This window comes from Gambusia affinis, linkage group LG04, assembly GCF_019740435.1.
Source record: "Gambusia affinis linkage group LG04, SWU_Gaff_1.0, whole genome shotgun sequence".
Taxonomy (NCBI): Eukaryota; Metazoa; Chordata; class Actinopteri; order Cyprinodontiformes; family Poeciliidae; genus Gambusia; species Gambusia affinis.
The window spans coordinates 19931895-19946390 of record NC_057871.1 but is presented as its reverse complement, the minus strand read 5'-3'; the positions used below and the strand labels follow the sequence as shown (position 1 = coordinate 19946390).

The window sequence follows — 14496 nt, the reverse complement described above, 5'->3', positions numbered from 1 at the left end:
ACATTTTAAGTTAAAATGTTTCTTTCAACACTACTAGATATATAGTTGGAATATAACAGATTTGATGTTATGCAGTATTTCAACTTCTAAATCTTTGTCACATTACTTGTTCATGGGTTTTAAATAAAAGGCTTGAGGAAACAGACATGGATTCTCTTAGAAACAAGAAGGTGTACATGCCAAGATAAACAATGAAGCATTGTACAATCTTTGTGCATTTTGAAAAAATATAAAAGAATTGGGCATCAGGCATTTGTTTTCCAGTCTTCCTTATCATTCAGACTTACCAACCACGTGCCTTGGGTTTTTGTCCTGCAGGCAGAACGTTTGACAGCACAGTGGAAGTGAAACCAAATTGCCTCACCATGTGGTATATTTGCAAATCATTTGCATGCTGTTCCTAAATATGGTGGCTGCTTTTTTTTTTTAAGCATGCAGAACACAAATCGAGCTGGGATCAAATGTAGTTCGCCTCACAGACAAAAACAGACGAACATAACCCTCCGCTCAGCTTTGTGTACGTATCTTGCTGTGTCACTGCTTTGTTCTCTGCAGACCACATACCGTACTTCTACATGTCTTTCCCATCACACCACTGAGGAAGAGAGGGGACGCCCCGCCCCCAAACCCTGCTCTCTCTACTCTTTAAGTTCTTCTTTTCTACTTTTAATCGTCTCTCATGCCAACCCTTTGTCCGTCTCAGTTTTTCCTGCCCCTGATCTATTTTTGGGCCTGCGTAAAACGTCCGTCTCTCGCACAACTCGCATACACAGCCCCCTTTGCACCCTTATGGGACCCCACTGCGCTGACAGACCACGCAGCCTCGATGCATAGAGGGGACCCTGTGTTGCTGCGCCATTGAGCGGGGCCTCATGATGTCACAGGGAAATTGCCGTCATCCCTCACTCGCACGCTGACTGCACAGAGACGCGGCCCCTCCCCCTCCGCTCCCTTTTCTTCCCATCGCTGTGGTGAATGGAATTGCATGGCTGTGCAGTTCAATCACTGTCAAGTGCAAAGAAAAGGGGTCTCTTGTGCAAAATTTCATGATTCACAATTGATTAAATAGGGGTGTCATTTCATGGCTGAACAGGGAGGTGCGCGACAGGAGGAAGAGGAGGGGTACGAAACTTTTCTTCGTGCCCTTGTGAGATATGGCTCAGAAATCGCCTGATGGGCTTTATTCAAAGTCGGGAGATGTACGTTTCTGGGGTTTATTCAAAGAGAGGAAATATTAGGACGCTATAGGAGAGAAAAGAGCGTGAAGAGGCACAGTAGGAGAATTGGCTAGATCTTAACAAGGCCTGTTAAATGGCTTTCAGTGGCTGGAGATATATAGGCTTAATACACTGTTTGCAAGCTGAATGATTTAGATTCCTGTTGTCATCTGGAAACTTTCTGGATTCAACTAGTGAGGAGGCGGTTGAGGATAAAGGACAAGTTATTTCAGCATCAACCTGAAGGCATGAGGGGCGTATTTAGACCCCAAGGTCACACAAAACAATTATTAATGTTGTAGTGTAAGGAGTTATTGAGATTATAAAACTTTTTTCAGCATAATTTTACAGACATTGATCAGAATTTAAACCTAAAATGGAGTTTAAAGTGAAATTTGACATATTATCCCCCTTTAAAGCTGCTGGTGTTTCAGTTTTGGCATAATGTGGTGATTGTAATTCATGCAATATTGAATTTCTCTTTGTGATCATAGCAAAAATAAACACTAACATTTCTCCTGAGTTATTTTTGACAACAGTGTTATACATAAGCTGAACCCTACAGGATCTCATCAAGACTACCAATTTGATCTGTTTTTATGTAGCATTTCAGTCATAAGCCCAGGACTTCTCTTGTTATCACAGGTGTTCTTGGGCTATTAATCAAATGTTGAATTCTGTCTGACATTGACATTTTTCAACATGAGATTTATTGTGGAAGAACCCCACGTTGAATAGTGTCAGGTATTGATTCAGTGCTTTGTAATGATGGTGGTTCAGACTCTTGTTAGCAGTGACTGGGATCAGCAATGTAAAGTTTCCCGTATTTGTGAAACAGCTGCCTGGTGGTTCACAGACAGTTTAAATTTAGTTCCATTTCCTCTGTTGTAAACAAGTTAATAAAAGCCTGTACATCACTGTCAGTCTTGTTTTCCTCTGTTTTCTGTCACGCAGTTAATATTACAAGCAACTGCTGGCCATGCAGTTTTGTGTTAAAATACACTGACTGAACTTTGGGATGAGTGTTCGCTTTGCTCTTTGGTTTGCCAGTCTCAGCACAGTAGGTGAAGAAGTTGGCATCCTGAACCTTACTGATAGGTTTTATCCAGCTGTTGAGAACCATGTTGATTTGAGTTCTCCAAACAACGCTGAAACGCTGAATGTAGGGCGAAATACATTTCTGCTCTGAATAGTTTTCTCACAGTATGAGAACACCCAAATACCTTATCCAGAACTAGAACACATAGAGTGATTTCTTCCTGCACACACAAAAAATGAAAGAAGAATCAATGGGACAAAGACGTGATGTACGGTTGACCCCAGCCTGTTTATTAATCACTATTTGTGGATTCAAGGACTTGCAGATTTTTCTGTAAAACATTACTTAAAATTATTCACATATTTTTTTTTTTTTTTTTTTTTTGTAGAGCATATTGAATCTATTCCAAAAAGAAGATGCTTGGGATGCTGAAATAGCAAAGCTCAATGCTACTTAACACATTATTGACTGTTGTTTGCAATCAGCCAATCCAGGAGCGCCATTTATTTTCCTTAGCAATGACTGGCTGTGCCCCCAAAAGCAAACAAGAAAACTGTAGATATTACGTTCTAATATAGCACCAAAATGGTTTCCACTCTACGTATTAATGCATGTTAAGAGGACCAGAGGGGATCTAAAGTTTTCAGATTTGAGCTATTTACATGTGGATGTCCAACCCAGCGCACCTCAACTACTGGTGGATGGACTGTACCAATTAAAGATGTGAATGAAATGTGAGACGTTTGATGGAGTAACTGTACACGCTAAAATCAGGTGTTTAATTTTAAGTCTATGGCTTGTATTTTATTACAGAAGTCCAGATGGTGAGGAGAAAGTGCAAAACCTGATCACTTCTCACGTTGAAAGCAAACAATACTTGTCAAATAACTAATTCAGTCTTTAGCTATGTCACGTGACGTATGTGTTTAAAGGTAAATCTCAGGTCGTAGACATGTGTTGTACAGGCCATACATTCTGGAGCATTCTCACACCCAGCCGGGTTTCTGGAGCCTCCACAAGCTGCACAGTCACTCATACACACACGCAGACATGCTGACATGGCTGGGTTTGTGTGACTGAGCGGTGCTGGAGTTGTTCAGTTTGATGTACAGGTGCATATGTGTGCGTGTGCGTGTGTGTGTGTGTGTGTGTGCTTGTTAAAACATCTATGGAAGCTGCCTTAATGTCAAGAAGGTGAACCAAAACTGGAGCACTGCATTCATTTCGATGTTCTTTAGATCTTTTTGCTCTAACATAATTTGCAATGTGAGATCCCACACAGAGCAAATCTTCAGGGTCATCTTTCAACTTAATTTTCTACTTAATCCAATTCAAGTGTAGAAGTTTCAGAAGTGACTATTGTTCATCTCCGTGCAGATTTTCTTCTATTTCCTCCGTAACGGTCACATCAGGTCATTTCCACATCAGAAAGACGATGTTAATGAAATGACACCATATGACATTTATCTGATGTTATTATTCAGAAACACACATCCTATGTGTGCAAAATGCATTAGCTTGAATTTATATATTTTTATTCTAAAAAGCACTGAGCAATGATTTTAATAATTCAGCGTTTAAGATTAGAATACAAAGATTCAGCTGTGCATGTTGTGTGTTGTAATCAGGAGATATGCTTCTTTTTTTTCTGCTTGAAGAGGAAAATGATTAATTGCAGAAGATGCAGCATCAAACAACCAGAACATAATCAGGATCATGGTCCGAAACAATTGGCTGGAAATGTGTCTCGAAAGTAGAGAAATTACCCTCTTTAATCTTCTTTTTTTCATTAAAGTTTTTTTTTTTTTTTTTTGTACACAAAGCTTTTGAAATCTGCAGAACCATATTTTGCTTTGATCACTCAAAGGAAGGTGAATTTGATAAGTCTTGCCACATAAAACATTTTTACCAGAATACTGGTTTTTGCCAAGAATTGCATGTCAAGTTTGTTATTGTTTTGTTGTAAGCACAGACTAAAAGGTATAGATCATTACTTTTGTTTTGCAAAAATAGGAAAAACTCCTGCAAAAACTATTCCCTATCGGTAGCAGTGCTGCTTTCCCTGTTCTTTGATGGTATTTAAGTTTTGCCACCTATTTGTCATTGTAAGGATCATAATTTTAGAGGTGTTGCATTCCAATTCTGATTTAATCTGATTTAATTTAAAGTGTAATAAAATCATATTTACCTCCTTGCAGAGTTCTTGTTTTTTGATATCACATTTATAAAGGAGTCATTTCCTGGATTTCTGGCAAAGAGACGGTCAAATTAAATAGTGATGATATTATCAATTTGGTGTTTATTAGAGCCAATGTGCAGCAGAAATCAGTAAGCTTTTTTTCATATACATGTAATTAACTATTGTCAGACATATTGTGTTAAATTGTAAAAAAAAAAAAATAAAAAAATGTTTCTTGCTCCATACGAAACTTTTAGCTGTTTTGTAGTTTATTTTAGTGTGCAAACGTTACTCAGAAAAGCCTGTTTATTCAAAAAATATAAGTAGCTTTCAGTTTACCCTGCTATGCTGTGCAGGGTGAATATGTAATGAGATCAGTAATGGCTCTGAAGGCACTCTAATGAGTCATAAATCAGCCAGCGTGAACAAAAGAAGTGACCCTGAAATGATTGTAAAAGCTACAGGGAAATTTAGCAATTATTGTTTCCCTGTATACAGCCTTGCCTTTTCTGTTGTGTGTAAAAATCAAAAAGGAAAAAAAAACCAGACATCTACATATCTAGACGCAGTTCTAATTTACAAAAGACTTACCCTTCTGTTATTTTAGATTTATAAAAATGTTTTCTTCACAAACTCGAACGTTGAGCCTGTGACTAAGATGACTGACTCACTGTCATAGTTTAAAAAATGAGTTAACACATCGTTGGTGCTTTCTGACTTTCCTTTTTTGGAAACTTCGCTGAAGAAGTAGGCAGTAATGAGTCTGTTTTCACAAACCTGTAGGTTTATTTGATGAGTGAAAGATCCTCTGGTCATCTGCTGCCATTACATGTTACACATATATCCCACAGTAGTGCTTGAAAAAGACTGAGAGGTTCTGACTGTACAGATTGAGATGATTAAAGAATAGAAACTATTTAATGTGAGAACCATTAACAGTAATATAACAAAGTAAGCCTGGATCTGAGAAAAAAATCACAACCTGCAACTTCCTCAACTAATTACAAATAAAACAAATAAACTTTTCACTTTTAGTGCCATTGTGAGCTTATAGAAACCATCACAAAACGAATGTTTCATTATGAGGTCAAGTTTATGTGCAGTTTTGCAATATTTAAGGAATAGAAACTAGTGTCTGAGGGAATGATTCTGTCTTTCTGGGCATTTTATTATATTGACAAAGCAAAAATACACATGTGCAAACACAGTTTGCAAAGCCACATAGTTGCAACAGAAGAATGTCTGTTCGGATGAAATGGGAATTCTGCATCAGTTTGAAACCTCACCTTTGACCTCTGGTCTCAGTGAAAACCCTTGATCCTTATTTATGTAACTCCAAAATCTTTTCTCTTTGGCTTTAACCAAAATCTTTCTCTGATTCTTAAATATATTTTTGCTATCAGTACATACAATGCGTCCACTTCAAATTTCCTAGACAGAAAGTGTTGCTAACGTTCACTCTGATGAAAAGACCCCCCACCCCCGCAGCTCCAGGGATTGTCACAGGACACACAAGCAGCTTCTGTGCATACCAAACCCAGTTCATTTGGAGCTGCTGTGGGTGCTAATCGTGTATTTGCTTCCACACACACACACACACACAAGCACGCGCGCACACACATCTTCTATTACCATACATGTGACCAGCATTCTCCAGTTTTGGCCTGTGGTAAAAAAAAAAGAAAAGGGGGCTTTAAGAGAATGGCTAAAGGGAGAAACAGAGAAAGGAAGCTTGGAAAACACGCAGAACACAGAAAGTAATAAAATCTTACAGCTTGGTTACCAATGAAGAGACTATTTTGTGTTTCCAGAAGCCAGAAAGATGTGACATCTTAATGTTTCCCAGGCATGAATGTGCACTTTATTGATTCACAATTAAAAGCATTATTTGGTAACAAATAGGCAGACAATGGGAAAAGAAAATGTGGGTTCTCGATCAATCCTCCTCTTTACTGATTTGTACCCCCATTTCACAACTGTGGATAAACTATGTCATACCTACAAACCATTTGTTGTTTTGTTTTTCTTCCTTCACTAATTCAGAAGATTAGATTTAGTTAAAGTACTGTTGGGTGATTATCTTTGTATTAAACTATTTCCATTTATTCTGGTTCTTCTTTGAGTTGTGAAATCTGAAAGACGGGGTCCTATGATCAAACCTGAGATAACACGAAGCAACCCCATGTTGAAAGAGGCGTTGATGATTGGAGTCGTGTTGCCACAGTTTTAAATGCTAATACTTTTTGGACAAGAGACTAACTTAAACTTATAGGCCAGTGTGCCTCTAGGACTAGTGACTTAGAAATATGCTGTAAAGGATTAGCAGGATTATATTAAAAAAATTGACTTTAAAACATTGGTGTCAGTAGCCGTAAAAAAAAAAAAAAAAAATCAATTGGGTGCAAGTTGAGTTGGGTGTTTTCATTTCAGCTCAAAAGAGCTGAACAACATTCATCAGGTCTGCTTTTTCAGAGAGCTTGTCTACACTGGGTGTGGAAAATAGAGGAGAATAGCAGTAAAAAATAAATAAACAGAACCGTTTTAGAGTCATAACAGATAAAATGGAAAATTAAGCAGATTGTAAATGAGATATTGTATTAATGGACAAGTGTTTTGACATTTTTGAAACACGTTGTGCCGCTCGAGATAACAAAAAAAACAGACATTTTATTACTCCATTGGGCTGCATCTCAGACATCTACCATCATGAATTCCAAAAGTTAAAAACATGAATGAATACCTTGGTAAAAAAGAAAAAGGGAGCAGATGCAAATTGCAAGCAAATTTTCATTCACCAGTGATTAGCAACCTTTGTCTAGAATAGAGAAGTCTAACTATAGTCTAACACGATGACATCTTGAGGAGGTGAAAACAGTTATTTGGTCTTGTTTGTTGTGCTGGAGCAGGGATGAGTATTTAACGCATCTTCTGAGAAATAACTACCACATACTCATTCCCCATACATCTGGCAACTGAAGAACATTCAGTTTATATTCAAACTGAGAGATCAGCCCACTTAGTCACTTACAAATCTTTGTCATGTTTGACTGGTACACTTTGGGGCCCCCCTCATCGACACATTTAACTCCATTCTGGCTCATTTCTCACTGAGGCGTCCTCAGGTGCTACAGCAGCTGTGCACCAAGTCTGTCAACTGCATCAGTCTTCCATATCGCGCCAGACGCCACGTCTTGCTCAGAGAATTGCTGCCACTCGGTTCAGGTAATTAATCTGAGCTCGTTAGCCACATGGAAGGCGGGTTGTACAGAGATTTGCCCACGCTCTCGACATTGGCAACACAGCACACACATTCTCTCGTAGATAGCGACTCTGAGGTTTTTAGAGTCTATGAGGGGTTGTTGTTTTTTTGTTTATTTGTTTTTTTTGGTTTGGTCAGTTCTCTGGTGTTAGGTTTGTAATGGCTGTCCATTGTTTGTCGACGTGCACTAGGAATCTTGAACATCATTAGAGTGTTTTGCTTTTTTTATTAGCTTAATTGCAAAATTCAATCAAACCTCTAAAGAAACAGAACATCCAATGATAGTTATTCATAAACAAGTGGTTTATTTTCTGTGTTTAGCAGAGGAATTTTTTTTTGAAAAGTAAACATTTTTAAGGTCAAATATCCAGACTAAATTTGGTCTGAACGATGAGGATGCTAATCAGGTTTGGTGGACCAATTTGATCAGATAAAGGTTATACATCCAGCTCTCATCCAGCTCACTAAATGTGACCATACATGACATCAGGTTGACAAGGACAAGGCAAATTTTAGCAAAACAGTTTTGAAAATCAGGACTTCACCTTAATTTTTTTTTCCACACAAAAATATATCTCTTTCTAAAGTGGTCCTAATTCCAAAAAAAGCATTAAGAATAATCCCTCTTTGTTCACACATCAAATTATGGCTTCATTTATGTTACAATATACATACTTACAAGCCATTCCTATCAGGCCCATCGTCCCATTTCTACTACGCAAAATGTTGCCAGATAAGTAACGTAAACATGCGGAGTACTGTAATCTGAAAAAACTGTGCTATGGCCCTTTACTTTGGCACTGTGACGATCTCGGAAACAGAGGTTAACGTTAGCATAGCAGCTAAAGGTTAGCCAGTGAGTCACCTGTGTTGCGTCAAAACGCGTTTTACATAATGTAATGCAGACATATATGGCAGGCAGTTTTGTGTTAAAATGGCCTGCCATATATTTTCATATCTTCATAGCTCAATGAGCACAGCAGGGGAACACAAGAGCTATTCCAGGGTTAGATTAAAACAAGCCCTTTAAATATACCTTTAAAATAAAAGCCAACTGAAATGGTGGGGTGAACCTGATCTGTGTTATCATGTGGGCCTTCACATCTTCCTTGGGACTGCAAGAGCAATGGTGGAGTAGGGTGGAACAGATGAACAGTTTTTTGGGGTTTTTTTACTGAGCGCAATGTATAAAATACCAGAGAAAAGGACGAGGAAGAGGAAGAGGAGGAGAAGGGTGAAGCTGGACAGGTGCTGAAAGACAGATATGTGCTTTTTTTCCCCCCTTTGCTGCACAGGAGATGGAGGCAAAAGGAAGTGAGAAACAGAGAAAAAAGGACAGGTGAACTATTTCCCCCAGTGGGAGAGGAAATGAGGTAAAGTGGAAAGGGCCAGCTTAGTATTGAGAAATGGACTAAACCATCCCCAGAGGGGGAACTGAAACTCCCAGCTCCATTGGGCCTCTCTCTAAATGTACCTACCAGTGATGGATGATTTTTCTTTTCTTTTTTTGTTTACCCCTTCTGCATTTTCCTCACTGTTCAGCACAGCTCAGGGCACTCCCTGCTTGTGCTCATTTGTGCGTGTGTGTGTCTGCACAGCCACCTCACCATATGCCAGGCAATCCCGCTTTGCCTGCCCGACATTCCCAGGGAGCGGAAAACACATCCCCAGCAACAATCGATAGCTCCCTGCAGCTCCATGCCCCAGCTGTAGTCCAAGGCAGCTCTATCTCCAGTGAGTGCCTCCGCTATTAATTCTGTGTCCCACCGTTTCCTCCCGGTCTTCGAGATTAAACAGCAGCACAGCTACTGGAGTCCTTTGCTCACAGAAGGAGGAAGAGAGGAACGCCGTGTGAAGGTTTTGGATTCACAGGAATCTCCTCAGTCTCTGCTTACACATGCCACTCGTTTGGACTTGAGGCCACACGGGGCTGCTTCACTGTATTACCATACCAACTTTATTTAAGAAGCACTTTATACACCGTCAGGACCAAAGTGCTATACACAATCATAAAATACAATGCAATTATAAAATAGAAAAGATCGTATTGGTTTTAGTAACTCAAATCAACATTGCAAAGACCTGGAACAATATAAGGCAAACATTTTTCAGACTCTTTAAAGATGAACAATTTTAATCAATGTCTTTGTATGGCATTATTCAAATCTGTAAAATGTATGAGGGTGTTCTTGTTGTGTTGTCAGAGGTCTTCCACATCCTCAAAGCCATTAGTTACACAGAAACCCTGTTTAAACGAATTAGTTGAAGTGGGAGAGAATCTTCTAACTCTACGCAGAAAGACTTTAGGAAGAGATTCACTCCTTTGTCTCTCCTCCTGCGATCCAACACCGCAACCCACTGCTCCACCCTGCAGCCTCACTGCCACCAATATAAATAAATGATTATCAACCACTGCAGGAAGCCAGGTCAAAGCTTTCCAAAGAGCCTGGATGAGAAATAAAAAATAATCCTGCTCGCCGCATCTCTCGATACGTTGTCTGGAAGACGTTAGATCCTCCATGTTGAATTGTCTGCGTGATCACGCCCCAGCTTGTCTTCCTGGTAGCATAGCCAAAGGATTTTATGCTCTCCCACAAAGTGTAAAAGATTTAGGCTTTCAACCATTAGCTTTGCTTTGGGGAGTACGTGCCTTACAAGTCCAACAACACATCGTCACCACATGCCAGACTTGTCATTTTTAATTTAACAAGAGAACACAAGAGAGAAAAAAAAGGTCTTATTTTAAAAGCAAGAAAAGCTTTTAACTACTGGCATCTCACCTCTGTAACTTCTGCATCTTGTCTGTCTTCTACTAAGTTGAGGCACACACTTGTGGTGGTGTTTTTTGGGGGGGTTTTTTCCAAGCATTTTTCCAATTTAACTGTGTCCCTCATCTTCTCATATCTCTCTCAGCAGGGATCAAAGCACAAGTGCCTCCAGGGCAAACACATGCTGCTGCTACTTCACTCTTTCTGCCTTAAACAAAGAACAACACTCTCCGCCGTGCACTTTTTTGAACAAAATCCACTACAAGCACGAGCTTTACAGACATAATCGTGACTGCACACAGCCTCATCTTACCTCTGGAAACATCCAGTGACTTGCACTGCGTGGATTAGCCTCCTAAAGCATTCCCTTTGAAACTCCGAGGCAGGGATTTCTTTTTAGGTGATCACCGGCCTAAGCAGCTGTTACACGCAGGATTAACAAGTTCTGCCATTCACAAGAAACACAGTCTTGTTTAAACTAGTTGTTGGGGTATGGCAGGGGAGGAAAGTAGTCACAGACCAGGGCAAAGAGGAGACGGGGAGAGGTTATGACAGGCAGGAGAGGTGGCAAAGTGGTGGATTAATAAAGAGGAGGTGAGAAGAGGGAGAAAGTGAGGCGTGAGAGAGGCAAAATGGGTACCAGATGATCAGAGAAGAGGAGGGAGATGTGCAAGAAAGGATGAGGGATGATCGGAGTGGAGCGGAGGGGAGGGAACGAGATGTGTGAAGAGAAGTGTGAAGGGCAGGAGCGAGGGAAGAGGCAGAGATTCAGGGGAGAAGAGAGGCAGGCAGCTTTAACGCATCCAATTTAGTGAGAACCAGACCTCCGCCAAGGAGGAAGCTTAGAGGGAAATGACAATGGGAGCGTTGTCCCCCGTCTTGTTTTCCCTGCAGTTTTGCGTTGCGCCGCATAATATCATCCCCCCTCCTGTCTCTTTGAGCGTGAAAGTGTCCCACCTTTGTAATTGTGCGAGTACAAGGTGTTTACAGCGAGGAAAGGTCAACAGGGCGATAACACACCTGGCTGTAGGGATGGAAAGACATTTCGACCAATCTCGCTTCTCTCTCTCGTGCTTCTCACCTGTCCTGCTTCTGATTCTGTCTTACAGGCATTATTTTCCACACATATCTATGACCCCTGCTGTTGTAGTGCCTGTTAAAAAGATCCGAACTCTGGGTAATTTTTTTTCACATTTTAACATTTCATTTTTAATAATTTGACAAATTTCATGAGTTTTGGCTTCACTTCACAGTTCTATGCTACTTCCAGTTAATATTTTGCTTAAAATCCTTGTAAAATTTAAAGAAACTTTGTGGGTATTAGCCAAGGAAATGTCTAAAATGTTTGAAAGCCCCCTACATGTCTTTCCTTGGCTGTTCTTTGTCATCCATTTCCCACCTTCATTTTTTTTTCCCCTTTCAAATTTCAGATTAGCTTCTGTAGAAGGGTGCATTACAGCAGGTTGGCGGCAGATTTTTTCAGTTTTTTTTTTTTTTTTTCCGTTTTATGCATCACAGAACATTTCAGTAGAGAAAATCAACATAGCTCTCACCCTGTGCCAGTGCTCCTTCATCCTTCATCTTCCACCGCTGTGTCACTCACTAGCAGATTTTTGTGCTGCTGTGCCCCGTGCTCCCCTATGCTTTCAGCCTATTCTGCTGGAAAAACAGAGGACGGGCACAAGCAAACAATCCCGTTCACTCTGAGACTATCTCCAATATGCAGCCATGCAGTACTGAGCAGTGCAGTCAGACGCCACGCCTCTGCAATTTCTTTGCATTTTTATTTGTCTCAAGCAAAAGAGAGAAGACACTCGCGCACACTTGCTCATCTACGCTCACGCTCAGTCATGTTCTGCATCTTTATTCCCTCTTGGTGTTTTGTTTGCGGAGCGTTGGGTCTGTTTGAAGGAGATTTTAATTGAAACCAAGGGCTAATCTGATGATGTGCACGGAGCAACGGAGTCCCTAGACCTGTATCACCTTGAGTTATGTAGCACCCTGTGGTGCCTTGCTGCTGCATTTCATGGCTCGTGGTTCAGTGCCGTGCTGCCTAGTCATTAATGCCATGTTGATTGTTAATCCAACACTTGATATGCACGGTGCTCGCTCAGTCCTGATCTTGTTTTTCTTGTCTGTGTCCCCCCTTTGCTCTTCCTCCTACCTCTCTCTCCACTCTATTTACCCAACACTTCCTTTGTCTCTGTCCTCCTCTGCTCCACCTGTCTCCTTCCAGGACGGGTATTACTCCCACCGGCCGAAGGAGAAAAGCAGAGTTGACAGCAACAATGAGAACTCGGTGCCGAAAGACTTTGAGAACATAGATAATAGCAATTTCGGTGCCCGTTCGCACCGGCAATCCGTAGGCGCCACCAGCAGCAAGCAGCGGGAGCGTGTGCAAGGGAAGCCCCACACCCAGCAGCAGGCGTGGCACGACAGCTCCCCCAGACTGGGCCGCAGCTCCAATGAGATTTTGCCCATCGGCCACCAGTCGCTGGAACTGGGAAACAATGCCTCCTATCCTGGTGGCCAGGGCATCGCCGGAGGCCTGCAGCAGCAGCACACTCGTACCTCACTTGACCAGCCTGGCCAATCCCAGCACAGACATCAGCATCCACACAGGAAGCAGGCGACTACACCAACACTGGAGGTGACGTACGATCAGCCGCCGCAGTGTGAGATCAGCGGCAAGGAAGCCATTTCTGCCCTGTCCAGAGCCAAGAGCAAGGAGTGCCGGCAACAGATTGCTGAAGTCTACTGTAGACACAAAGAGGGCCAGCTAATGCCTGATGCAGTAACCCGTTATTGCCCTATTGAAGGTAAGTGCATTACTCTAGCGAATGGCTGTCATGGTTTTATGTTTACATGAGAGGCAGAATTTGAATGCTCTCCCAATTTGTGTGGCTTTTATTTGATTACGCAAACTTTCTTTCACAATTTCCAATCAAGAAGAACGGTGTGAATCTATTCCAGTCAGTTGATCTAGATTGCAGCAGGAGTTCTTGCTGTATGGAAAGGATGGAAGCACCAGGTCAGGGGTATTTTGTAAGCAAAAGATAATTACAAAGTGTATACACATATTTAACTACCGCAATATCTCCATCAATAATTTTGTTTGAGGAAAGTGACACCACTAAACATTGAAGCAATGAGTCTGGACTTCTTTCTCTGGAGACATTGACAAGGAGAATACAACAGGGTTTATGGCTGCAATAGCCATAAACAAATTAGCTACGTCTTGGAAGGAGACACAACTCAGGAGAAGCACTGAGCCAAGAGTACTTTCTATGGGAAAGAAAAACAGAAAGAGTAGCTGTGGTAGTTAATGGGTTCGGTTGCTCTGTCTTAAAAAGAGACAGTAGTTGCGTTTCCATTAACTGTAAAATGGCACAAATTGCAATTACAAAAGTAAATCCACTTGACCAAAATGCAGCAATTTCAAAAGAAAAACTCACATTGCTAGAGAAAAAGCTTTTGCATTAGAATGAGAATTTTTCAGCCACGTTGATACATTTTTTTTTTTTTACATCACATGAGTCCCATGATCAACAGCCGGATGTTGCTACTGGTGAAAAGGACAAAGAAGACAACAGGACGTAGTGGACGATGGTGTAGTTTAGCTTTAGTTTTGCTGTACCCGAGCTCTCACAGCACTGCACAGTTCATAAAAAGTGGTGCGTCATTCAAATGTGCTGAATCTGGTTTCTATAGGAAAATTCAGATTATGTTAAAGTTGATGGCTATGAATGTCCATTTAACCTTTTTAAAATCAAACAGAAATACGCATTTCAGGCAAACAGCTTTTTTCCTAAGCTTCCTCTCAGACATTCTAACTCATTTGTGACTAGAAATTATAATTACCATTTGAAAAGGTATCACTGCGTCTCAGCCAACACTGAGACACCTGAATGCAAATTCAGGATCTGATCTGATTGTCGGAGCTGTCAACAGACGAACTTTCTGATTAAAAAGTTTCCAAAGATTCCCTGCCACTCCTCTTCTTCTCCCTCTGGTTGGAATTGTGAAAAAGAGCT

General features: G+C 40.9%; 1 protein-coding gene across 1 annotated transcript in view; it reads left to right on the top strand.

Moving 5' to 3' along the window:
* Nucleotides 1–14496, top strand: part of xylt1 (xylosyltransferase I) — a 105298-nt gene that overhangs the window by 36664 nt on the left and 54138 nt on the right. Inside the window, exon 2 of the mRNA XM_044113687.1 lies at nucleotides 12699–13281. Within this exon, the coding sequence (XP_043969622.1) occupies nucleotides 12699–13281 (583 nt within the window). The remainder of the gene's footprint in view (nucleotides 1–12698; nucleotides 13282–14496) is intronic.